This window comes from Coturnix japonica, chromosome 3, assembly GCF_001577835.2.
Source record: "Coturnix japonica isolate 7356 chromosome 3, Coturnix japonica 2.1, whole genome shotgun sequence".
Classification (NCBI taxonomy): domain Eukaryota; kingdom Metazoa; phylum Chordata; class Aves; order Galliformes; family Phasianidae; genus Coturnix; species Coturnix japonica.
Genome location: NC_029518.1, coordinates 4,976,658 through 5,001,139, shown reverse-complemented (window position 1 = coordinate 5,001,139; position 24,482 = coordinate 4,976,658). Strand labels below are relative to the sequence as shown.

At 40.4% G+C, this 24,482-nt stretch overlaps 1 protein-coding gene and 2 long non-coding RNA genes across 6 annotated transcripts in view; 2 read left to right on the top strand and 1 right to left on the bottom strand.

Moving 5' to 3' along the window:
• The first annotated feature begins 1,596 nt into the window (after positions 1 to 1,596).
• LOC107310767 lies at positions 1,597 to 11,078 on the top strand. Its single transcript, XR_001553711.2, has 4 exons — positions 1,597 to 1,724; positions 2,052 to 2,163; positions 9,370 to 9,487; positions 10,645 to 11,078. It is a non-coding gene; the product is annotated as an uncharacterized LOC107310767 (long non-coding RNA).
• SPTBN1 (spectrin beta, non-erythrocytic 1) overlaps positions 10,098 to 24,482 on the bottom strand; it is a 108,847-nt gene continuing 94,462 nt past the window's right edge. For 3 of the 4 annotated variants that reach the window (XM_015856705.1, XM_015856706.2, XM_032443257.1), the window contains 10 exons: positions 24,327 to 24,482; positions 23,807 to 23,945; positions 22,872 to 22,956; positions 22,267 to 22,463; positions 21,569 to 21,681; positions 20,871 to 20,934; positions 15,556 to 15,794; positions 13,984 to 14,157; positions 11,875 to 11,917; positions 10,098 to 11,540 (listed from right to left, as the gene is read on the bottom strand). The exon at positions 24,327 to 24,482 is cut by the window's right edge and continues 77 nt beyond it. In XM_015856705.1, coding sequence (XP_015712191.1) covers positions 11,325 to 11,540; positions 11,875 to 11,917; positions 13,984 to 14,157; positions 15,556 to 15,794; positions 20,871 to 20,934; positions 21,569 to 21,681; positions 22,267 to 22,463; positions 22,872 to 22,956; positions 23,807 to 23,945; positions 24,327 to 24,482 — 1,426 coding nt within the window. In that variant the 3' untranslated portion in view covers positions 10,098 to 11,324. Of the gene's footprint in view, positions 11,541 to 11,874; positions 11,918 to 13,983; positions 14,158 to 15,555; positions 15,795 to 19,341; positions 20,935 to 21,568; positions 21,682 to 22,266; positions 22,464 to 22,871; positions 22,957 to 23,806; positions 23,946 to 24,326 lie in introns of those variants that run through there. The other variant, XM_015856707.2, reaches the window with a different exon arrangement.
• LOC116653122 lies at positions 15,800 to 19,299 on the top strand. The gene is made up of 2 exons (XR_004306496.1): positions 15,800 to 18,940; positions 19,086 to 19,299. It is a non-coding gene; the product is annotated as an uncharacterized LOC116653122 (long non-coding RNA).

The window sequence follows — 24,482 nt, the reverse complement described above, 5'->3', positions numbered from 1 at the left end:
ACTTCAATCTGTTCTGTCAGTTTCAAGTGTATTTCATTTCTGTGATCTGTGTCGTTCCACTTCAGCGTGCCATCAGCCCTGTTACATTTGCACGTCCTTTAGCTTGCTTTCAGTTCTGCCTTCTCTTGGTCTATTAATGATAAACAAAAGAAAGTCTTTTTTGTTGCAAGTTTACATTTTGATCAATTGCATACTCTAATCATTAACCCAGAATACACGGTTTCTCCATCCTATCTCTCTGTTATCCAATGGAATATATTCCGTGTGATTTAAATTACCCAATGGTTTGTTGTTATTGCTGCATTATAGATACCTTCTAAAATGATACATACGACAGATATGTTCTTTGCTTAGCAGGGACAAATAGGAACTTACTTAAGTCTCTGATTGCAAGCCTGCCACCTTTCTCTGAGCAACGGTGGCTTCATCCTTCAGTAAAACTTGGTGTATTCTTTTTCTATTTGTGAAATCTGCTATGGTCAAAGTGTGGAGGCTTTAAGCAATACGCGTTGCTTTACTAAATATATACCTGCTTGGGTTAAGATAAGATGTAGCAGAGAAGCTCGCTAGTCAAGAGCCAATATCCACCAAAAAAAAAAAACAAAAAACAAGAAAAACTTTAAATATGTGGAACTATAAGTTAATTCTCATTTATTTTCATACAATCTATGCTAACAAAGGTTTCATGATTTTATTTTGGTGATTGAATTACATGGTGAGTTCCTTGTGCAATTTTTTTTTCAATTAAAAAAAAATAAATTGTTAATTTCTCATCAGTTGTAATGTTGTTAAGTGTTCCTCAATACTGCAACCTGCTGTCCGTTGTCAGTACTACATAAACATAACTATGATTTCAGAATGCAAGGTAACACAATATAATACAATCAAATTGAAATCGAGGCTAATAAATCAAGTAAAATAAGAGAGTGAGGTTTCCAAAAACCAAGAAGCCTACATTGAAATTGGAAGCACACGGCTTGGAAGCACACTGCTGCCAGGCAGTGAGAGAGCAAGCGTCACTTCCATGATGTATTTTCCTCTCTGACTGTGAGGTCCTCTGGGATGTGTAGTTCTTTTCTATGCTCCACATGATGTCATGATAAAATACCAATAGCAAAAATTACAAAACCATGACACAAGCCTGCGTGGAATTCTGGAATTCCAGAATTAGAAATACCAGGAAGGCTGAGAAGTATGAACCAAGATAGAATGTGATCCTCATTAAAAAAAAATAAAGGCATCAATGTTGAAATGCCCTGCATGTTTTTCTAATTTAAGTCACATACAAATAGATACTATAATAAAGGTGCATAAAAAATTTCAGAGACCAACACTGTTTTTCCTTGTGGTATCAAGGAACATATTAGCCTACCCTGAAATGCGTATCTCATTACATATACCTTTTCTTCCATTTTAAATGTAATAACAGAGTATTTGCATAGCAACAGGATTATGTAGCACTTCACAAATTAACTTTGCTATGCCAAAGCACAGCAAACTCAGTAAGTGCTTAAGGAAGCAATCTTTATTAAGCCCTTTAGTTAGGTAGTAAAAAAAAAAGTTGTGTTTAATCTAACATTTAATTTCCACCTACAGGGTTTCCAATAAGGCAATGTAAAGGATATCCAGCCTCAACAAGTGCTTTTGTTGCCAACGCCTACTGCAGAGCACAGTGAGGAGGCTGCCAAGAAGAGTTTCAGAATAGATGAAGGCCCTTCACAAAGGTACCAAAAGAGTTGTCTGTGCTGGTAATGGGAAAAACTTTACACGTTTGTCACTCTTGGCTGAAGTATCACATTTAACAAAAATTGTGTTTTCTTCAATTCTGGTGACATGTGGGCATCAGCAGATAATAGTTTTGATCTGACAAACATATTTACAGTATTGCATATAGCCATGTTTACAGCTAGTTTCTGAATGCCCCTCGATGCTCACAAAAACACTACCTGTCTGAGAGAAGCTATTGCCATGTGCATGTGGAGGATCTATGTATTCATGTGGCAGACAGAGTAAAGCAGTTACTGTTTGTTTTCTTGTTAATATTTTCTAAGGTCTAAAGACTGGTTGTGAGCAGGCACGGACAGACCGACTATCCACCATTTTTGCCTCCAAATATTTTCCAAGTTTTAACTCCTCATGAGAGACTGTTCTTGTCTTGCTCAGGTAGGTGACCTTTTAAACTTATTCCGCTTTCTACTTCATTGTCATTATTACTAGATGAAATATGACTAATACAGCATTTTGTATGGGTATTGCCTAGGTAATACTTATCATATTCAGCCTACTAAAGTGGCCATTTGCTGCTGTTTTTGAGAGGTTTGAGCTGTTTCCCTTTGATTGTATGCTTCTTTTAAAAGAAACGATTGAATTATTATTTCTAAAGAAACATCTATAGATGCTAAAAAACATCATATCTTGTATTAACTCTACTCCTCTGTGTTATATCCTGCCCATTCTGTATGTATCTGAGCCTGTGATTAATAATGAACACTGAGATTTTCCCTCCCAGGAACATCTGTGTTATGCCCTAGATTTTTCCTACACAAAATACCACTTGTAACTCATATTTTTATGGATAAATGTACTGCACTGGCACTGAGAAGGCATATTGATTAGTTTTCCAAAGTAGGTACCTTTTGAGCTGTAATTAAATAATATAAAATCTATAAGAACGTGGCACAGGGAGGGATCAGGGTCAGGAACTGTGATCTAGTTCTGTTGTGTTTGTGGGATTTGTTTTTGCTTTTGTTTTTTTGCCTGGCATTACTTTAATCCAATCCTGATTGATGCCTCTCAGTGATTTTACAATTTAACTACAAAATAATAACAGAGGAATTGGCTCTAAGTACTTGTTTCTTGTGGGTGGGAATAATGATTTGCTTTGATGAAAGGTCAGAATCTGATCAGAAAAAGTACTAGGGGGAGAAAAAGAATATTATTTTTTTAAAAAGTGAGTCTTTTCCATTCTCTAATGCAAAGCAAACTAATTTCTGAAAGATCAGGCATACCCTATTCTGTCAAACCCTACCCTAGAGAGAAAGCTCTTCCATCGTATAGTTGTGTTGCTTTATGTTGCTTAAGTACAATCCAAGACTACCACACAGAAGAGATCAATAAAGCCATCTGTCTTAATGTGCTGTCCTTGTTTCTGCTCAAAGCCCAGAGATACAGAGCCAACAGAATGGTCTGCAAGGACTCAGCGAGCCTCTGAATCAAACAGTTTGAGTGTGCCACAGGCTGCAGAACCTCTGCCTGAGAGGTCTGCCAGGCAATCTCTAGTGAGCTACTGCCAGCCTTTATCCAGCCATGCTTTTGGGACTGTCTATCCATACCATCATCTGTTATCTTTTCAACATTCACTGATGAATTCCAATCTACTGTCACACAGATCTTGTTCTTCCCACAGAAACTGCTGTCATTATTTTCTGTCACAGGAAAGATGGAGGTGTCTTTTGCCTTACAGCTGAATGTCCTGGCTGCCATTGACTTGACTCAGCTTCCTTCCTATGATGATTCATCTGAGCCAAGCCTTGCCATGGGTTTACATAACTTTTAAAATCAGACTTTTTCCAAGTTAAGGGAACTTGCACCCAGGTCTGCATTCTCTTAAGAATGACCTGGTGTTATCTTTTCTGTCCAGTTGCTGGGAACTTGCTTTTCTTTTCCCATGGTGGAAAAAAAAAAGTATCTGAATATTAGAGATACCAGTCTCTGTGGAAAAGATAATGCAGATTACTTCCAGATTATTTTTAATCTGTGGAACCACAGGGAAGTATAGATGCTTTTCCTTTATCATCTAGATTTGTAATGTGTAATATGTTGGTTCTTCCTCACCATTGCTTCTTTATAATTAAGAAATGAAGAAGGAGCGATGAACAGTGGCAACTTTTGCTCTTTAATTTTCCACATGCAGTATCTCAGTAACAGGAGGAATGTCATCTGAGCTCCTCATCCTAAGAGCTTCTGCTCTAAAGCCAGGTTCATTGTTATTTGTCTAATTTTCCATGGTATCTTTTCTGCCTTGTTTGGTTTTAGTGCGAGCTTCCAATTTATTTATGGTGAGGGGGGAAAAAAAATTAAAAACACAGGGAAAGTTTATTTTTTCCTTTCCACTGTTTAAGAGCCATTTAATAAATGTGGACTGATGTGAGAAATCATCATAAATCTTTCTCTTGTTCAGTTTTTTGGGGCAGTATAGAATGTAGCTCTTATGAATAGCTGATTTACTTTCAGCACTGTCAGAGTAAGTTCACGAATGCTTTTGGATTGTTCAGGTGAGTTGTTCAGATAAGAACAGGTCTGTTGCAGCTCAGCATCTTCCTGGATAGAGTGACCTCTCATGGAAAATGCTGGTACTCTGAGAGCAAGGGAGCAATTTTTCTCAACTAGATTTGAGAGTAAAATAATAATGGTATCAATAAGAAAGTAGTAGCAAAGTTGCTATTAGTTCTATGTATTTTTCTAGCTGTAACATCATGAACTGCCATAGAATTTAATGTAATGATTAAAGATTGTTAAATTAATTAATTTAATAAACAATAATTGAAACATAGACCAACAGGTATCATTAAACTGTATCAAAGAATTGCTGTTCACAGTCAGCTGGCTGGTGAACATGCTGAGCTCAAAAAAAGCAAGGGAGAATTCATTAAGAAACCAATACTTATGCACAAAAACCTTTGTATCATCCTTCATGGAATTAATTGATAACTTCTCACAAAGCGGACCATTTAAAGTCTCCTGATGTTGTGTTCTGTGACTATCCTGTGGCTGTGACAGCCTAGAAGCACAGGCTCTCCTCGGGCTGCTCTGCTTCCTGGGTGCACGCTGCATATGCTGCATTATGACAGACTGCAGATGTGGTTACGTGGGCTTTGTGAAGCTGCTCTACTGCCTTGGCTACACAGAGTGACTCAGACATCAGGTGATGGTGCACACAACTGGTCTAGATTTGATTCAATTGCATTAGCACATGTTAACAATGATAATAATCAGCCATGCTTGGTGGTTGCTACAAAGCAGAGTAATAAAGGGTATAAGCCGGATAAGGAGAAAACCATTAGCATGTTGTGCTTCTTGCATTTCATTGATACATATGATGTAATACATTTATCATAGTAAATGTAATACGTTTATCATTATTCTCACTATTTGCCCCCTGCACTGCAGCACTTAAAATACTAAACTGTGGTTTTGTTTGATGCCTCACCTTATTTATACTTTAATCTTGTTTAAAATCCTTGGGGGAGGGGTGGGGGGAAAAGAATAATCCAACAAAATGAGAATATTCCTTGAACTGCTGTCACAAACCTAGAGGAAAATACTTAACAGTGGGATAAATTATATTCAGCAGTAGCATAGAAAATAGATTATTGCCTCAAGCACTGAATACTCCTCAGCTACAGCCTGACTGCACAGAGTAGTACTGCTGTAGTACTGCAGAGTACAGGCTGAGCTCTGCCAAGTGACTGCAGCTGAGAAGCCTGCCTGGCTGATTGCTCTGTCTGTTCTGTAGCTGGACCAGATGCACTCTGTTGAGCTCATGAATTACAAGAGGCTGAAAACAGCCTTGACAGTGGTATGAATACCACTGTACAGAAAGGATCAGATAAACCAGTTAAAATTATAATAGCACAACAACAGCAACAAAAACATGAAGGGCAAAAGAGTTTTTCCTCAGGGATTCAGTGAGGGCTACAACTCAAGCAAGTAAACATTAAAATAAATAATTCTACAGAATACTTTCTTTTACCATATCTAAATAATAAAGTAAGTACAAAAGTAGATTAAAGCCCTATCCCTTCTGCAAGTTTCTTTCTTAGTATGTTAAGTCAACTTGTGGCTAATACTTTACTTTTCAACATATGGAGGCAAGGGCTTTTATATCCTATACTTAAAGAAAAAGCGTACTCTTATAGCTTGGCAAGGCAGAAAAGGATGTTGGAAATACCTTAATGTTGTGACACGCGTGTAGTATATTCTAAAGTACTGAATTAAGTTCTGCAAGGTAGATATGCATAGCCACAATCATTAGTCTGTGCAAGAGGAAATAGAAGCACTGAGATTATCAAAGGTGATTTTTTTATTTTAATATAAAACCCATGCAGTTCTGTATATATACACACAGTATATATAAACTGTGAAACAAGGGACAAATCAGAACAGCAGTGCTACCATTGAAGCAAGTTTTATCAGAGAAAGCATGGACAAGTCCCATTGATGGTTACTCGAGGCTTTTAAGGAAGCTGAAAAACACAAGCCTTAGTTTCATATTCCTTGCTAGTTTACAATAAATTAAATTTGGCAAGCTTTACTATGTGTTGAAAAGCAACTACTGCCTAATATGTATAACATGTACCAATATAGTAATTGCCATTGTGCATTTTAAATAGAGGAGAAACAGATGCAAGCAAAGCCCTGAAAAGAGTAGAATCTTGCCCAGTTATGTCATTTATATCATAGAAATATTTGGATAAGTGGACTCGGACAGCATCTTACTAGGTAAGTGGTAGTCCAGCACTAACAGATCTTTGCAAAAGGGAGTTGCCTAGGCTGGGAAGGAAATGCTAAATAGAATCCTACTCTTCTGTGTTTTCCCCTACAGCCTGGTAGTCACTGATGTACTCACAGCCTCACTACAGTTCCTGCCTGGCAACAGCTAAGCTCTCAGATATCTACATGTATATATATATATATATATACACATACATATATATATGTATGTATATATCTACATGAGTAGGAGAGAACAAATTTGCTATCAAGCTACTCAAAATAACAAAACAATGTATGTAAGTTCTACAGTTTTAACTGTTAAGTGCTGGCAAAAAGACTGCAGTGCTGTCAGGGCTCCTCAGGACAGCTGAGATTAAAGAAATCAAAGGAGGAATTTGCTGGCCAGGTCACTAATGAGTTTGCAAACCCAAGCTGCTTAGGAGGAAGTGAAATGAATAGCCAAATGAAGTGCACCACAGGCAATGTGTTGTGGGATTTTGAGGACTAGGATAACCATAATACAACTGTCAAATGCTAAACATCTTCAGACCACCAACATTCATCATTACAATCAAGGCTTTATTGCTATTCCTAACATGTGTGTGTCCTCCCTCTGTCCAGCTATAAAATCATCTGAATCTGCAAATCAACTTGTTTTGGTTGACTATGCATAGAACAGAGAGGTCGATCTATTGGTCATGGGGATCCGGGTGTCTACCCATGGGGAATTTGCTATGAAACAAATAATGAGATCAGAGGAGTCAAATCCCAATCTTGCTGAAAAACAAGCAATGCAAGTAGGTAATGACAGGCACAGTTCCAATGCTATACCCTTCTGGAATACAGTACTTCTTACCTGAATTATATTCTGCTTGACCTCAGAATTCATATTCTTTATATCAGCCCACAGGAAAGCAAGCTGAACTTCAGCTGGCTGAGATCTCCAGTTGCTCTTGTTGTCAGGATGCCCTCTGTTGCTCAGACTGCAGGCAGAGCTGCAGTGTCAGAAGAGCTGAATTCTGCTTTTTTTCCCAGTAGTTTTGCATCATAAAGTACATCGTTCAGCAGAGCCTGATTTTCTGAGGTGCTCTGTGTTTATTATGCACCTCTGTTTATTCATGTGGAATGAAAGTCTCTCATGTTTGATTCAGCTGTGACTGACTTTCTGTTTTAGCTCAGCTGTGCTTAGTCAAGGTAGAAAAACCAAAGCATCCACAAATAAAAGGCAATGTTGTATTACAGCTGCAAGCTATTTATTATAACAGCATATTTGTATAGACCCTACACATTTTAAGGCTACTCTCTGCAAACTCAATCATAAAAAAGAGAACACATTGAAGTGAAAAACAGTCAAAAACAGCATTTCACAGGAACATAATTTAGTCATACATGTCATTTACGTCACTGTTAATCTCCCTCACACGGAGTGGGTCCCTACAACAGAACATACTCTCTATGAAGAGCAGATGGGTTAACATATCATTTGCATCAATCTAAAAGAAAACCTTCCTACTCAACATATGCTTCATTCCCACAGATAAAAGGTTTGGGGATTTTCATCCTCGATGTACTTGATTCATGAAAACACAGGAAGAACTCTTCAGGTGCAGCTCCCCGAGCACCTACACAGCTTAGATTTCAATATAAGGATCTGTATGGGAAATTGGTAATCACAGCCTGAACCTCTAATTAATCAGCTGAGGCAAGTGTTGGGTCAGCTGTGGGAGCACAGGTGAGAGTAATTTAGCTGTGCTCCCAGAAGGGGTGGAGCTTGACTCTACCTCCTCTAGACCTCATTTAAGGACTGACCGCCACTAAGGCAGCATCTATTGGAGGTTGCTCCCTGGTGGAGATTGCCTCAGCATTTCCCAGAGAAGGCATCCGTATTGGTGAATTTTTCCCTGTAAATAACCTTTTGAATATCCATTACCATCTTTGTATTATTCCACCTTACAGGCACTCACCACGAGAGAAAGAGGGCAGGCATTCCTTACTAGGGAGTTATTTCTTTATAACAGTGAGCAACTTAGCTTAAAAGTGGGCGGCTCTGGACTTCTGCAATGGCTCCAGCCCCTGTTAAGGGCCCTGTCCCCTTCACTGAAACACAGCTGTGCTGAAGCTACTCAGTATCTAACCAGGAGGGAACTGTGCTAAGCCAGGACTTGCGTTTTCTGACCTGGCTTTGTGCTCTTCCTGACCCACCAATTCTCCGTATGGAAATTACGCCCAAAAGTGAAAGCGGGTGAGACTTAGAATAATTCACTCAAGCTCCTCAGGGCCTTGAAACTGGTCCCTAAGCAAAAAGAACTTCTACTCAAATCCTTTTCACAAACAACTTAAGAGGCAAGACAGACAAGATGAGCAGAATTCTGAAGGCATGATCAACAACATCACTGCTCTATGATGAGCAACAGGTAGTTAAGATCGATCTGCTAAATGTATCTTGCCTGTCTTATATTAACTTCACTGAAGTGACACATCATAAGGCATCAACAAAGACAACTTCCATATCCTAACGTTACACCTCAGCTTTTTTGTGTTATATTAGTTTTTCTACACGTACAAGACCTGAGGTTATCCTACATTTCACTAATAAGACTGTAACAACATAATATTAAAGGAGTGAAAACTTGCATGCGTGGATATCTAGTTGCTTAGCCCAAGATTTTAGAAAACAAAGAAAACAAAGAGCACAGCCCACAGATAGAATTCAGACTGCACTGATCACAACACGTTCAAAAAACTGGTTTAGAAACACACTAGTTTGCACCATATTAGCTTTCCATCTGAAGTTGTATTTGAGTGTGTGTTAATAATCATAAAATTTTACCAATGAAGAAGTTTTCTCTGTTTCACTGTTTCTTAAACTTTTAGTTCCTATTTAGGCTTCTTGGAGCTTTTCCTCCCAGGTGGTTCCCTAGATGCCATCCAACGTAAAGAAAACTCTGAAAGGATGCTTAGTCTTCAAAATGCTGAAAAAGTCAAGGAAATGGTAAGCTTTGGAACCCACCTTACAGGTGCTAAACCTGTATCACCATCACAGGAGGGCAAGAGTGGCTGTAAGTTAAGAGAGCTATGATTAAAGATTGAAAAAAAAGAGGAACATTAAAATTAAGTTGGACAAGAAACCTGCAGTGAATTAATTATAGTTCAGTTACTGCCTGATTTCCTACAGGCTTTAGCAGCCGAGTTACTATAGGGCTGATAGAAAGCTGGAGAATTGAGCTTGCTTAAAATATAATGCTTATTTGCTGCAGACTACAACGTAGATACTGACTTCAACGAGATAAGAGGCTCACCTGACTCAGTCAGCTGCCCAAGTGGTTACTTCCACTGGTTCTGCTGGATGTATTTCCAACAAAAAAGATGTACGTCAGAGTATTTCACAGAGCATCGATTACATCTTTGTTTTTATTTCATTTGTTTGGGGGCACGATCCGAGCGGGAGGATGGAAGGAAGGAAGGGCAAGTGGGCGGTGAAGGGAAAGGGAAGTTAAGGTGAGAAGAGAGAGAAGAGTTATTTCAGTCTGAAGTTGTGCACACACAGACACAAGATGGAATTCCAACTTAAGACATCATCAGCTTCAGTGCACAGGAGAGAAGACGTTTTAAAATAACTTTATTTTTGATCCTTTCAAAATTATGATTTAACATTATCAGAAATGAAATAAGAAACTTAACCAGCATCTTTAGTTTTAAAAGCATTTAATGACATAGCATATATTTAACAGATAGGGTAAAAGTCTAGAGGTACAGTTCGATACAACTGAAAACCAGTTCCAGTACTACTCTTGACTACAGGCCCAGTCATTGAAAGTTCATTCCTATTAAATGTAGTTTTTGATTGTGCAGTAAGATGAAAATCGTTCATTACAATAGTTACAGTGACAGAGAAATGCACACTATGTATCAAAGAGCAAGGTAATGTAGCAAAATTATAACACGCAGTGCTGCAGCTGACAAGCAAGTAACCATTTGAGTAACATTACTTTTCCAGTAAATGCTTCAGTTCCACTTTTACACTTATCGATGACTTTATAGGGTTTATTATACATCTAGTCTTATTATACTTTGTACTAGAATTATCTGAAACATACAATATAATGTATTTCAGCAAAAAAAAAAGACCTTTTTTTTTTGAAATTACAGATTATTTAAAACTGTTATCAGCCTGCTTATCCATCTCAGATAACATTCTCGTCTGTCGTACTTGATGCAGAGAAGCTTCAGGTTGTGTTAATAACCAACGCCGGGATATAAATGGTTTGTCTGTAAGTTAATGCATACCTGCACTCTGTTACAGGAAAGGTAATACGCTACCGTTTTAATAGATGTTAGAGTTGAAATGGGAGGCTCTACCAGTCAAAACTCGGCCTAACAACCTTAAATGGAAGTGAACGCTTTCTGATCATGTGTACGTTGGTTTTTGATGCGCACAGTAGATTTGAAAGCACCGCTGCCTTGCATACCAATAGCACTAGGAGTGGGTTATTTTCCAAGACAGCCTCACAAAATTGAGGAACAGTTTAAATAGTAAGATCTAATCTACACTAACTTCATTTAAAAAACAAAAACAAAAACAACCCCCCCAAAGCTGGTCCTCCCTTCTCCTACAGAAGCTGCCCAATGCACCTCATACACCTGTAACTTTAGATTCTTTTTTTGTTGGCTTTTTATTTCAAAATGCTCCATAAATTAAAAAAAAAAAAAAAAAAAAATGTCAATCACATTGAGGAACATGAGGCACAGAGAGTAACGTATTGGTTCTGAGCTCGCATGCTGGAATTCCACTGGAACGGTCAGAGAAGTGCAGTGTGTGGAGATGGAGTTCACTTCTTTTTACCAAAAAGGCTGAATCTTTTCTCTTTGTCTTTTTCTTTGTCTTTCTCTCTCTTGCCAGGACTGGACTCGCTTGTTATTGTGACACTGGCAGGCAGGGTCTGGGCACGGCTGGAGGCTGGAGTGCTCTGAGTGGTTGGGGACACTTCGATTTTATCAGATGAGATAGCTGATGTGATGGCCTGAATCCACGTGTTCATCTCCTCCTTCAAGAAACCCAAAAGGTAGAGAGCTGTTACAATCCTTGCACCACACTCCCCTGCTCATTCGGCATTGCAGATGGGGAATGGACAGAAGTGGGGAATGAAACACAGTCCTAACTCATCACCTGGCACTCCTCTGGTTATGCACCAGTGGAGCTGTCTGCTTCAATCTGTATCTGAGACCACCTCAACCTATGCATTATGCACACACACAAACATGACTGCATACCAGAATGTAAAGTGTACTCCTAAGCTCTTGGCAGTTGTTTTGTTTTATTTCCCCTTGTCCAACAGCACAGAAGCCATATCAGTAATAAACTGAGAAAAACAAACTTACATCGTCTTTGGCTTGGAAGAGGTATTCATTGCCGTCAGTCAATCTGTAGAGAGAACAACCATCACAAATCTAGGTTAGCAGTAGTCACAGTGGTTCCGTTCCTGCTTTTTGAGTACATAAACAGACTGAGACATGCAGGAAAATTATAACATCTCTGTACACACAAATACGTGCCAACAACTAATGTTTTGGTATCTCGTACTGCCGTGCAGATCCAGCCATCATTATATTCTCATCTCTCTACATGCTTATGGTGGCATTAAGTGTTCCAGTACATCACACTGCCCTGCAGAGGTTGCGATCTTTGGCAGCTGATGACTTATTTCAGTTCTTGCTGTTTCAGGCAGGTCTCTTCTATCTTGGAAGCAACAGTATAAAAGTTTACTCAGTATTTTAGAAGGACAAAAGTCGCAGAAAACACCCAGAATTTACAATGTTTTTGTAGAAACCCATCAAAACTCTGCAGCTGCCCTGCTGTCATACGACGATGACAAGTCAAGGTACCATACTGTACATTGTTCACATGTAGTTGCATCTTCTCACAGTGAAGATCAGAATCTTCCATCTGCTTTATTACTGTGTTGATGTTACTCAGAGAGTTTAACTGGGATACATTCAACTGTTTGTATGAAGATGTATTAATTAAAAAGAAAAGACTGAATAATGTCAGATCAAGCATCTGAACAAGGAACAGGTAGGGTCAGTGGGAGCAGCACTGGATCTTTCTCCACACAAAAAATTATCAAATAGCAAAACAAAATAAAGGTGAAGTAAGATGTTTGGAATAATGTAACTATCATAGAATCATAAAATGGCCTGGGCTGGTAGGGACCTCAGAGATCATTTAATTACAAGCCCCCTGTTATGGGCAGTGTTGCCTCCACTGAATGAGGTGCAAGGCCAGGCTGCCCACGACCCCATTCAACTTGGCTCTGAACACCTCCAGGGATGGGGCATCCCACCTTCCCTGGGCAACCTGTGCCAGCACCTCACCACCTTCTCAGTGGAAAATTTCCCTCAGACACCTAATCTAAATCATCCCTCCTTTAGCTTAAAACCATTCCCCCTTGTCCTATCGCAATCTACCCACACTAGAAGTAGATTTCCCCCTTATTTATCATCTCTCTTTCAACACTGGGAGGCCGTAATGAGGTCTCCCTGGAGTCTTCTTTTCTCCAGGCTGAATAAGCCCAACTCCCTCAGTCTGTCTTTGTTGGAGAGCTGCTCCAGCCCTCAGAGCATCTTAGTGGCCTCCTCTGGACCTGTTCCAAAAGCTCCACATCTTTCCTGAGCTGGGGGCCCCAGACCTGGACACAGTACTGCAGGTGGGGCCTCATAAGGGCAGAGCAGAGGGGGACAATCCCCTCCCTCTCCCTGCTGCCATCCCTCTGTTGATGCAGCCCAGGACACTGTTGGCCTTCTGGGCTGCAAGTACACACTGCTGGCTCATGCCCAGCTTTTCATCCATCAGGACCCTCAAGTCCTTTTCCACAGGGCCGCTCTCAAGGAGTTCTTCTCTCAGTCTACTCATATCTAGGATTGCCTCATTACACTCACATGGGCCCACATTTCAAGCTTGTCCAGGTCCCTCTGATTGGCACCACTTCCTTTTGTTGTATCAGCTCCAACACTCAGCTTGATGCAAACCTGTTGAGAGTGCACTCGATCCTATCATCTACATCACTGTTAAAGACATTAAAGAGTACAAGTCCCATCTATGCCTGGCTTTCTGTAAAAAATTAAGGAAAATATTTCCATTGTACTCTCCATAGATCAGGACTAGGCCTTTCTGTGAGAGATCTGCTCGCACATGAACCTGCAAAACAGAAGCCTCGGCCTTGGCAGAATGGAGCCTCCCAGGTGTTCAACAACGTCACTCTTCTCAGCTTGGAGATGGAGCTTTGCCACAGTGAGCTGGTGAACTCTGAGGATTCTCCTAATGACGTTTCTCCAGAAGGCCTGATACAGGTGTCGGGGTACAGTGAAAGAAGGGCAACTGATTTTTCCGCTTACATTCATATCTGGAACACCTTATTCTGCCCATGAATTGGCAGAGCCAACACACCCACCACAGCTTATACTCATGTAAAGAAATTTCAGCAGGTTTACCTTAGCTTAAACACATGCTTTTTCTTTTTATAGTCGACCGCTATTTCACAGACTGCTTCTTTCAAGCTGACTGGAACCTCACTGTGATAGGGAATGCCAGAAGCAGCAGCTTTTGAATCCTTGTAGAAGCCCATCTCTTGGTTGTTTATGACACAGTACACGTTATGCCATGACCTTCGGGACAGAGAAAACAACAAAAATACTTATAAATCTAATGCTCTTGCTTGGAAAACTGGAGAAATTGAACACAGTGATTGCTGTAAGACAGTGGAGACCAGTTCAATCTGAGGAAGGAAGCACAGGATTCTATGTCCTGCAAAACGCAGACAAAAATTCTCTCATGCAAGCAATGCTTCAAGACAGAAGTCCTGACTTTGAGCCAAATGGAATTAAAGGTTTCCAGAGCACGTTAGCATTTCCTAACAGTGGGTGGATCGTTTGGCAGACTGTGCAGTTTACATACTTGGGAGATAACCTGATAGAGCTTTTGATGACTATACTTTATTGTAGAGGGAGTTCTCATTGTGCTGCAAGCTAGTGAAGAAACGGTGTGTGAAATCCTTGACTGTCACAAATGATTAGTGACATCATCTACCTCATTCTCTAGTGCGGTTATAAAAATCAATGGTTAGTAGAAAGAAGGGTCCCTAAACATTAGTATTAGCAGCTGTCGTAACCCCAGATTAGTTCTCTGGTATGAAGCAACTCTAGCTGAAGATAAATGGTAGTCAGTCCTGTAATGCAGATCACTTGTCTTATCTCAGCTCTGCTGAGTACCTCAACTCTGACCACATCCCTCAGATGTTGGTGTAGCTTCAATAGTCAGCACTTTCCTTTTCAGCCAAGTCATACAACTATTCTCAAGAGCTTTCTCAGGTTATAATGGACCAGCATCTGATCTTCCACTGCAGACAGAAAGCTCAGAAATTCTGCTTATTTGAGAACCGTATAACCGAGTCCTTAGGAATAACGTCAAATAAGGCACACAAAATCATCTTCACCAGTTTTTCCTCTTCTGAACAGATTATAGTGTAGGTGGAAAGTGCTAATGTGCAAGCAGAAGATGTCAGAATAATACGGGCATTTCTGTTCTTACACCTACATGTTTTTCTTTTCTTGTAGTAACGTGAAACTTGAGAGAACTGGAATCAAATCCCACTACTGCCACAAACTCATCGCATCAAGTGGGAAAGTCATGATATCTTTATGCCTCCATTTTCTACCTTCCAAATATAAGCCAACAGTGCATTTACTAACACGTATGATTAGATTTGAACCTCATCAAATAAATTATTCAGCCATGCATACGCAATTTCTAGAACAGGAGCGTTAGCTTGAAAAATATCTTGGAGCTGTGAGAAGACAATAAAAGCAGTGATAACGTTTACTATTATATAATAACAAAATGCCCTGAGTTGGAAGGGACCCATAAGGACCCATAAGGAACACCGAGTCCAGTTCCCAGCTCAACTCAGGATCAGCCAAAATTCAAACCACACATCGCAGCGAATGTGGATGCAATTATCCTCATTACTAAGCAGTGATCTTCATTAAACATCAAGTACTCTTTACCTGCTTGAGGCTTTCTTGCCGTGTGTCTCCCATTCGTGTTTACGATGCAAGAAGCCCTCCATCTGAGCGGAAGGAATCTCCTGTGTTTTGGCTGGTAGGGTAGCAGCAGTCTGAGCCTGAATGGCAGTCTTGGTTTTGCGGTCTGCCGTTGGAGAAGGAACAGGACTGGACTCTTTTGAACTTGTCCTCTGTTCTGCAGCTCCATTAACCATTTCGTTTGTTTCTGCAGTTTCTGCCACCTAGGGACAGCGAAAGAAGTGTTCAGCGAGATGCCTCACAACAATGAAGTATTCTGCAGTTAATCTGTTTCCCTGCACAATGTGGCTGTGTATAAGCTTTGCCTGGAAAATAACACAGGCCAATGAGATCTTTCTCATGGAGACACAGAAGGCCAAGGAAATTAGAAGGTATGAATGGATTAGTACCCATTTTATAGGTGGAGAAACGGGAAAATAAGAGCTGCTAAACTTCAGTGTGAATTTTACTGTGCTTTGCTCTGCTAGTCAATTCATAATATTTTATATATAGTTATTCCTAAAAGGAGAGCATTCAATTCTGCTGCTTACTCAGAAGTTTGGAACAGTAACAATCACACTTTCTGCCAACCTGAGAGGAACAGTGTAAGTTATACACATCAGCCACCTTAGGTACATTTATGACGTTACTGGGGCATAAAAGGCATTAGCAATGAATCAGCAGAAAAATATCTCAAAACTGCCCAGGAGCATTTACAAAAACGTTCAGAATTCCTTTCTGTAAAAGCTCCTTTCCCACTTTCCCCCTTCCCCTAGTGACACAACAAAATCAAAGCATGCAGAAATTAGAGAGATTACACCATGCATTTCATCTCCAGCATCCCAGTTAAGGTATTTGATCTTAAAGACAAGGGAAATGAGGTCATACGTCATTTTATCGGAGTCTTTTTCAGACTTTCATTATTAGGAGGATTGGATTTTTGTTAAAGGAACTGAAAACCACCACAGTCACACAACATCACACAGCTATTTACCCCCAAACAAAGACAGAACCAAGGCCTTGCCCATCACTTGCTTTGTTGATCGCGTTGCCTGTCGCACTGTGATCGAGATAGCCTAGAGAGCAGCCATGATTCCAGCAGCTCTGACTGGTCAAGCTTTCGACGTCTTCAGGAGCCATTCATCCCAAAATCATTTAAATTGGAATCCTAATGGCTATACACTTTTGAAATGCAGCTTGGTCCCAGTTTTTTTGTTTGTTTTGTTTTCTTGTACCATTACTTTGACACGTAGAGCCATTGGTAGCAGCTCAGGAGTTACACAACCAGTGTGTATTATTATTATTAGCAAGTTACTGAAGCTTAGTGCTGCTAACGCTCTAGTAGATTACAAACATTCTGGACTGTTTTTATGCAGACAAGCAGGTATTTGTGAATGGCACAATTATTAGACATTCCCACTTCTGCACATAGCCCGGACAATTCAAAAGCAGCCGAATTATGCAACATACTAAATTTTGCCACTGTTTGCTAGAACTTCTTGCACCTGCCAAGTATACATTATATTGTACCTCACACCTTTGTACCTCACATATTGACCTAGAAAGATCTAAGTGTCAACTTGCTATGGGTATGGGAAGGGTTGGTTAACTGCCTTTAAGCAATCTAAATTTCCAGAGTACAGACACTACACCACTGAAACAGGGAAAGAATCACAGCTCACATTCCACTTCAGCCATATCTCTTTTACTCTGTCCCTAAAGAAACACAGCCTTACAGCTCAGTTTGTTATAAGAAATATCTACCCTGCACTAAAGATCTACCTATCAAGTGTTAGCCAGACGGAGCAAAAAGCAATGATGCCGTCTCTTCAAAATCAGGGTAAGTCAAAGCCATCAAATTAGGCTATTTCTATCCAAATCTTCAAACAAAAATCTTGCATTAAAGGAGGGTGAGCGGCAGGGGATGATAAACAAATAGACGAGACCGAAGATTATCCAAATGCTGCCGGCACTGCTACTGCGACACAGGTTGTGTAACACACAACCAGTGATTCACCAACGAGTGCTCGATTAATTACTCATCACCGGTGCTGATCACTAATGCCCGACATCCCACATTCAAGAAAAAGAAAAGCCCTTCAGAGACACTCTTCTAAACTGACAGGATCCCTGCCTGAGATACACAAAGCCCTCGTGAGCAGCAATAAAGAATTACTGGACACTTGCATGGTCTGCGTGTTGCACAGACCACCGGCACTCAGCACCTCAGATAAACTACCCAGCGCTACCAGTTAGCTAAACCAATGCTAAAAGCAGGATGTTTTCTGTACTGATACAGACAAGATGTGAAAATAATTAACAGACACCTTGGGGTATCCCTAACAATTAAGCTGAAATAAAAAAAGGCAAGTTCCAGAACAGCAGCCACTGCAAAAGCTACTTAAAGTGTTTCTACGGGAAGTAACGTGTAATTCAGAGCTGCAATCTGCAACCCTATGGTTTTAAATGATAAATGCCAGCTTTAATTACACAATCAGACCTGCAATAGCTACTTCAAATGCTACTGATTGTAAAAGGGCTATGAAAAGCTTTATTGATGCTCTTTCAGGTTTTATTTCCTTTCCGTGTGTTATCTACAATTAACAGAAAACAAGCAAAATAAATCTGAATCATGAACAGGTTTGCAAAGATTGTGTAATGAAAATAAGAGAAAAACAGGAGCGAAACAAAATTCAATGGAAACATGCACTGGGCATGCAGAGACAACGCAACAGAAGACAAAACATTAATAGCAAACGGCACTGTTACAACAAAGCGGTTATCACGTACATGAAAACAGTTGTCTTAATTGAGACTGAGGGGTTAGTTGCAAGTGCTTTAGTGGCTAGAGGCTACTTCTGAGGTATTCTCAACTCAGGGCTGTATAACATGCAACAAAACAGCTGGTGACAACGACTGGAGACATCCCTTCCATTTTCATAGCGCTTAAAGCAACTTTATATTCAGTTCATCAACTTAAGTCTCTGCACCATAGCTTAAATAATAGAGACATATTTGCCTTTTCAGATGTGTATAAGAGACAGCTTGTATACTGTTCTGGCCCCGGTATCCTTTTAATGTTCTAAGCCAGAACCATGGGCTATAATGAATCAGTAAAATCTTACGCACCCAGCGCTTACAATGATGACCTTAACTGACGACTTATTTCATTTTTCCTAATGATACAAGTATAATTCCCATGTGCCGATGTATCTCTATAAATCACTTTTTACATGCTAATTTTTATCCAGAATCTATCTGAAGGATTTTCAGACTGTGGTGTCTGAAGCTACAGCTAAACTGCTCTGACAGCTGTTGCAGTCCTAAAGGCACAGAGAGCCGACGCTGGTGTAGGAAGTCACCAGATCATGTGAGTAATTTCATATGGAATTTTTAAAGGCATTAAGGATCTACATCTTGTTATCCTGACAAAAGAATAAAAAACATGCATTGTGAAATGGAAAGACAAGTTACAGCAGAAGTATAATGACTGAAGCACATCCTTTTCAATACAGAATAATTGGGCTGCACTCATCAGCTAGAAGTTTAGACTTTGACCAACAGCGTGTCTTGAGCCTTGAGTCAGAAATAATACAGCTGTGTACATTGGATGTATTGCAATACGAGATCCAATGAGAAAAGCTCTTGTGTAAGACCGAAGTGTGGATGGCAAAGATTAACACAGAAATGCATTACGTTTCATGGTAATAAACTTAAAAATGAAAGGAACGGGTGATGTATGAGACCACGATGACCAACAAGATGATGATGATCTGGGGCGTGCTTGCAGGCCACCTCATATTCCCTGCCACAACTACTTAAAATTTCAAAAACATTACAATGTACAACAGTTACCTCACTTCCTCCTCAGTATTACACTAAAATACTTCATCTGAAGACAGAAAAAGGCAGAATTGCTTCGTATCCTACAGCATTAACAGAGTCTGCGTGCAGATGCAAAAGTCACAGGGATGCACTATTTGGAAGGTAGATTTAAGCTGAAAGGCATTCCTCCCACAATCCTAGACTGGGACCCACATTTCCTCTGTGGTGTTGGTAGCTCTAATATCCATTAACTTGAGCCTGCCAGGAGCCTTTCCTGTGCTTAATATGACCTCAGAGAGTGAGGTTCAAAAACATGACATACATCACGAGAGATTTTTGCCCATGATTCTACACATCAATTAAAACAAGCTGGCTTTGCAGGAAGGTAATGGAGGGGTAAAGCCTGCTTTCTACTCTTTTGTTGCTTTAAATACATACACATATTTACTGGTACTTCTACTGCAAGGTTATTGGCATGCACCTGGACTCCACTGGAAGATCCTCTGTCAAAAAGGACTGAAGGGACAATTCAGCCCCCATTATAGAAAATACAGAGCTGGAATCTTAGACCAACGTACTTTATTTCACTTTCAAAGAAAAGCATCACAACCTCTCCTTAACGCTCCACAACCTACCCTCATTTATACCACTTTATCTACAGGGTCAGGAAACAAAATTGCTGTTGCATAAATTAGACAAGACTGAGAGTAAACGGGGCCCCAAAACAGCCGTTCAAGTATGATCACAACTCTTCATAACCACTAAATACCAAGATAAATCTAGAAACTATTTTTATTGCTTTATTTCATGTTTATTTTTTTATCTGCAGTCAGTAAGTCCATTCTACATGGAATGTTATACAGCTAATCTTAAGGCTCTTCATTTGTTGGTAGTTACAAGACCCCCCACCCTCCTAGCCTTCAGTACTGAGCTCACTTGCAGGTATTGTCTTTGGCCTTGTGAATAACTCACTTGCTAATGCAGCTGATTTAATAACGTTGCCGTGCTGAAACCTGTTAGTATAACTCGATGCGTCATACCTGTCAGATTCTAGTTCTCTTCTTCATTATGGTGTAATCTCATTAAATCTCAATTACTCATAATGGTTTAGCTGGAAAATCTTAATACTATTAACAACATGAAAAACTCACAGTAAATAACATGAAAATAAATGTGTCACCTTAAAGCAACTGAGTGTCAGTGGGGAGAATCAAATAAACAAGGAATAAAGTGAAACAAATATATCTCCAAAGAGCTGCTAATTAAATAGAAGTCAACTGATGGGAAGGAAGAGAAAAGCAGCAGGGAAATCTGAAGCCAAAAGATTAAACCAGTACCAGTAAACCATACTGAAAAAAAGGGTGTCTTTTGCTGCAAATGATTGTATGTCACAGTCCAGACCATGAGCGGTCATTGGCTGTCCGTCTGCTAATAAAGTTTTTGTAGTTTTGGTAGGTTTGGGAGCGGTAACTAACCCGTGGAGATTCCTGGTCTGATGGCAAACCATTCTGGGAAACCTGTTCTCCTTTTGTCCCATCCCTGGTGAGAAAGAGGACAGAGAGATTTTATTACACTTCAGAAAGTCGTTTTCTCCTGAGCAAGATTTTCATACTGAATTTTGCACATCTCAGAATTAAAAGGTGCCAAGGCATTTGTTGACAACACTGTAAAGGCCTTTCAAAGATTTCTACTTGCGGTGGCGGAAGTAAAGAAGAAATGCCCAACAGAGTAAAAGAAACCCAAAGTAGTTTGATTGAAAGAGGCCTTAGTGATAGTTACTTCACAAAGTCTACTGCTATCGTACATGTAATTTGATCAATGTTATCACTGCACGGACATGGCCTAAAATCTACCTGTAAATGATGCTCTTTCAAAAGAGAAAGACAAGATTGTTTAGAAATATTAATTTCATAACACAATAGCTGTAATAAACAGCATTTTTACTTAAAGGCCAGGTGTGTATTAACAGAAGTAACTGCTTCATGATGAAAAATTGGACCATTCATCTTAGCAGTGAATTCAGATGCCAAGGAAAGTCATGCCCCCCACCAAAGACTACATCTAAAACAGGCAACTTCCAGACTTCCCTTCTCCAGTGCATCCCCACCCCAAGAATTCCAACACAAGAAACTGCATGAAGCGCCTACTTCAGCTTCCTGCACCACAGGCTTACCATTGCTGCTGGGAGCCTCCATCTTCTGCAACCTTTGGGCTTGGCTCTGGAGTAGGCGGCTTTCTCTTCCTCTCCTCTTCCTCTTGCTGCCGACGAACTTCCAGCAGTTCCAACTGAGAAATGAAACGTTTTTGAACATGATAAATCACTGCAACACAGACAGTTCTCAGGTGCATTTTGAAAAACTAATTCTCTGCGTTTTTCTGAAACCCTGAAATTACAGTTTATTGGAATGAAATCTGAAAGCACGAGACTTTAGAAGTATTAATCATGCCAAGTTTGTTGCACTGACTTGTCAGTAAAGCCATACAGCACCAGACCCTTAGCATCAAACAGAGTGCCGGCACAGCTGCCTGGCACTTGTTCATGTTTCTTATCTAATTCACTTAATTAACACAAAACAAACAAACATAAAAGCATCCCAATCTATCCAAATACTGGAGTGACATCCTCACCTGTTGGACACACACAGAAGTAAAATGTCTTTCTCTGCATGCAGTTGAGCTCAAATGAACATAAGAGTGTTTTAGTATTGTTGGGAATATGAAACTTCAGGCCCTGGGTGACTGGCCTTGGCTGACACTCCACAGGGCCAAGAAATGGAGATCAGGCTGGTAGTGAAGGGAGTTCCCAATAACAATCAGCTGGCACTGCCATATAAAGGGGAATGGTCAGAAGTTTGCACCAGCAGCACTCACCGTGGTCAGTCTTTCCAATGCTGCAAATCTCTCATCCCAAGTAGCTGCAGATTTCTCAAATGCTTCGTGCCGCTTAATTAATTTTTCCACTTCATCAACACTTTGACCTATTTCACGGCTGGACAGGTAGGGCTCCTGGCCCAGCAGCCAGGCCTCAGCCACACTCGCGTCCCTTGAAAACTGATGCACCTCCAAAACTGAACAAAGAATGTACATGTCAGTGCCACTAGTGTAAAAAAGACATCACGAAGTTAGCAGGCATCTCCCGAATTTACTTCACAGTAGCTGAATTCACTCCAAAACAGCATTTGGCTACGTGTTTCCCTTAACTAAGTTCACTGAAATTAATGATTTAAAAGACAGAAATTTGTCGTGTTGGCTTTGCTCCAAGAAACAACAAAAGTGAAATTTATACCTTCTACAAACTATTTTAAATTCTAGTTTCAGTGTTTCTTTTTGACTCTAATCTGCTGTAACCGAGTAAACTCAGAGCAGGAATTCTGTTATCTGCTGGTTTATTCCTCAGACTGGCCTGCCTACCAAGCACGACGAAGGCTACAGGGTTAGATATGGCCCTGCCAAGAAAAATCCAAGGACATCCTTACTCAGTCTCAGCCACTCCCATCGGTCTTCCCACTTGTCAATCATTTCTTTTCTTTTTTCTGTCAGCTGCAGTAGCTTTTCCTTGATCTGGATTTAAGAGGAGAATGCAGGACTGTTACATAAGCATCAGGCATCACATTCACCCCACCACAACATGTGAGCTGTTACCACAAGCAGAGGACACTGTGGTTTAGTGAAAGGAAACACGGCACTAGTTTGTCAGGAAATGACTTGAGTATGAATGTAACAGCTTTCTTTAGTTCTGAAGTAGAAATAAACGTAAAGATTGTACTGAAATATCACATCTGCATTCAGCATTTCTTAACAACTGTGCCAAAGCCCCATATTATTCTCAGGGTGAATACTGGCCAGCAAAACCTCCCAGTTCCTCTGCAGCTCTTATGTACAATGCAGACACAGAAAATATCACCTTCCTGTATGGGCAATGTCTTACAACCAGTGGCTGCCCTCCTTTGGCCAAAGGAAGGCAGGAAGAAATAAGATTTAAGCGCTATTCTTTGGTCTAGTCAGATCAGAAAACAAATTAAGGTCTTAGGCTGCTAAACATTTTCCTACTCCCCTCCCTAGCAGGTCCCTTCAAAATTCAGGCAGCTTCAGAGTTATCTCTGCTCTCGCTCAAAGGAAACACCCTTCCAAGCATGGCCATCCCAAAGATGTCTCCCTTCAGACCTGAACGCAGCAGCTTCCTGCATTTCCTTGCATTAGCTGTCATTCCTGCTTCCCAACACAAATGCACAGCATTAAATCACACACTGATTTCACATTAGCAGCTAAGTGCAATGGTCCTTGAAGTAATGCATGGCATTATAAACATGCATTATTAATCCACAGATGACACAATGAGAGTTTCTCTAGCTGAAATAGAACCTACATGCCATCAGCACTGCAGTTGTTACACATTCAGTGAGCACAATACCTCCTCTGATGCGTAGTGCTTTCTTGCCAGAAGAGATTTGCCAAGCTCGATGCAGGTAGTAAAGCTGTCATTTCGGGCATCGATTTCTGCTTTGATACCCTGGTGATTGTTCATTAGTAGTTCAACAGATGAAACATCCCTAGAATAGTCAATACGTGGTTCAGAAACATGTATGTCAGACATAAGAGCAGTTATGTTTTCAAATAATCTTCTAACCCAGAATGGTACAGTACAGAATTTAATTCATGGGTTGTCTGTGTAGTCCAGAAAACAGGATTTGATTGTCTGACATCTGATTGGCCCCAGAACGCTGCTGATCCTGAGGAAAGGCTGCTAACATCATCTTCAAACATGATTTTCCATTGCAATTACTTCAGTCCCCCCCCCCGCCACCTCTGCTGGCAGCAGTATGCAGGAGCAAGCTGCCAGCACACCACCATATTTTGCCAGCCTCTGGCTCAGTGACACTGACCCTCAGCCTTATCTTTCATGTGGTATCACACAAGATGCTTCACATTACCTTGGCTTTTCCTGGGCTTCAATCTGCCGGATAACATCTTCCATCCAAAGCATGAGATCCCGAACCATGCTGAAGAAACGGAATTTGTCTCCTGTGTCCACCAGCCTAACCCTGCGGCCCTCACACGCATCCAACAGCGCCTTCCACGCTTCCAGG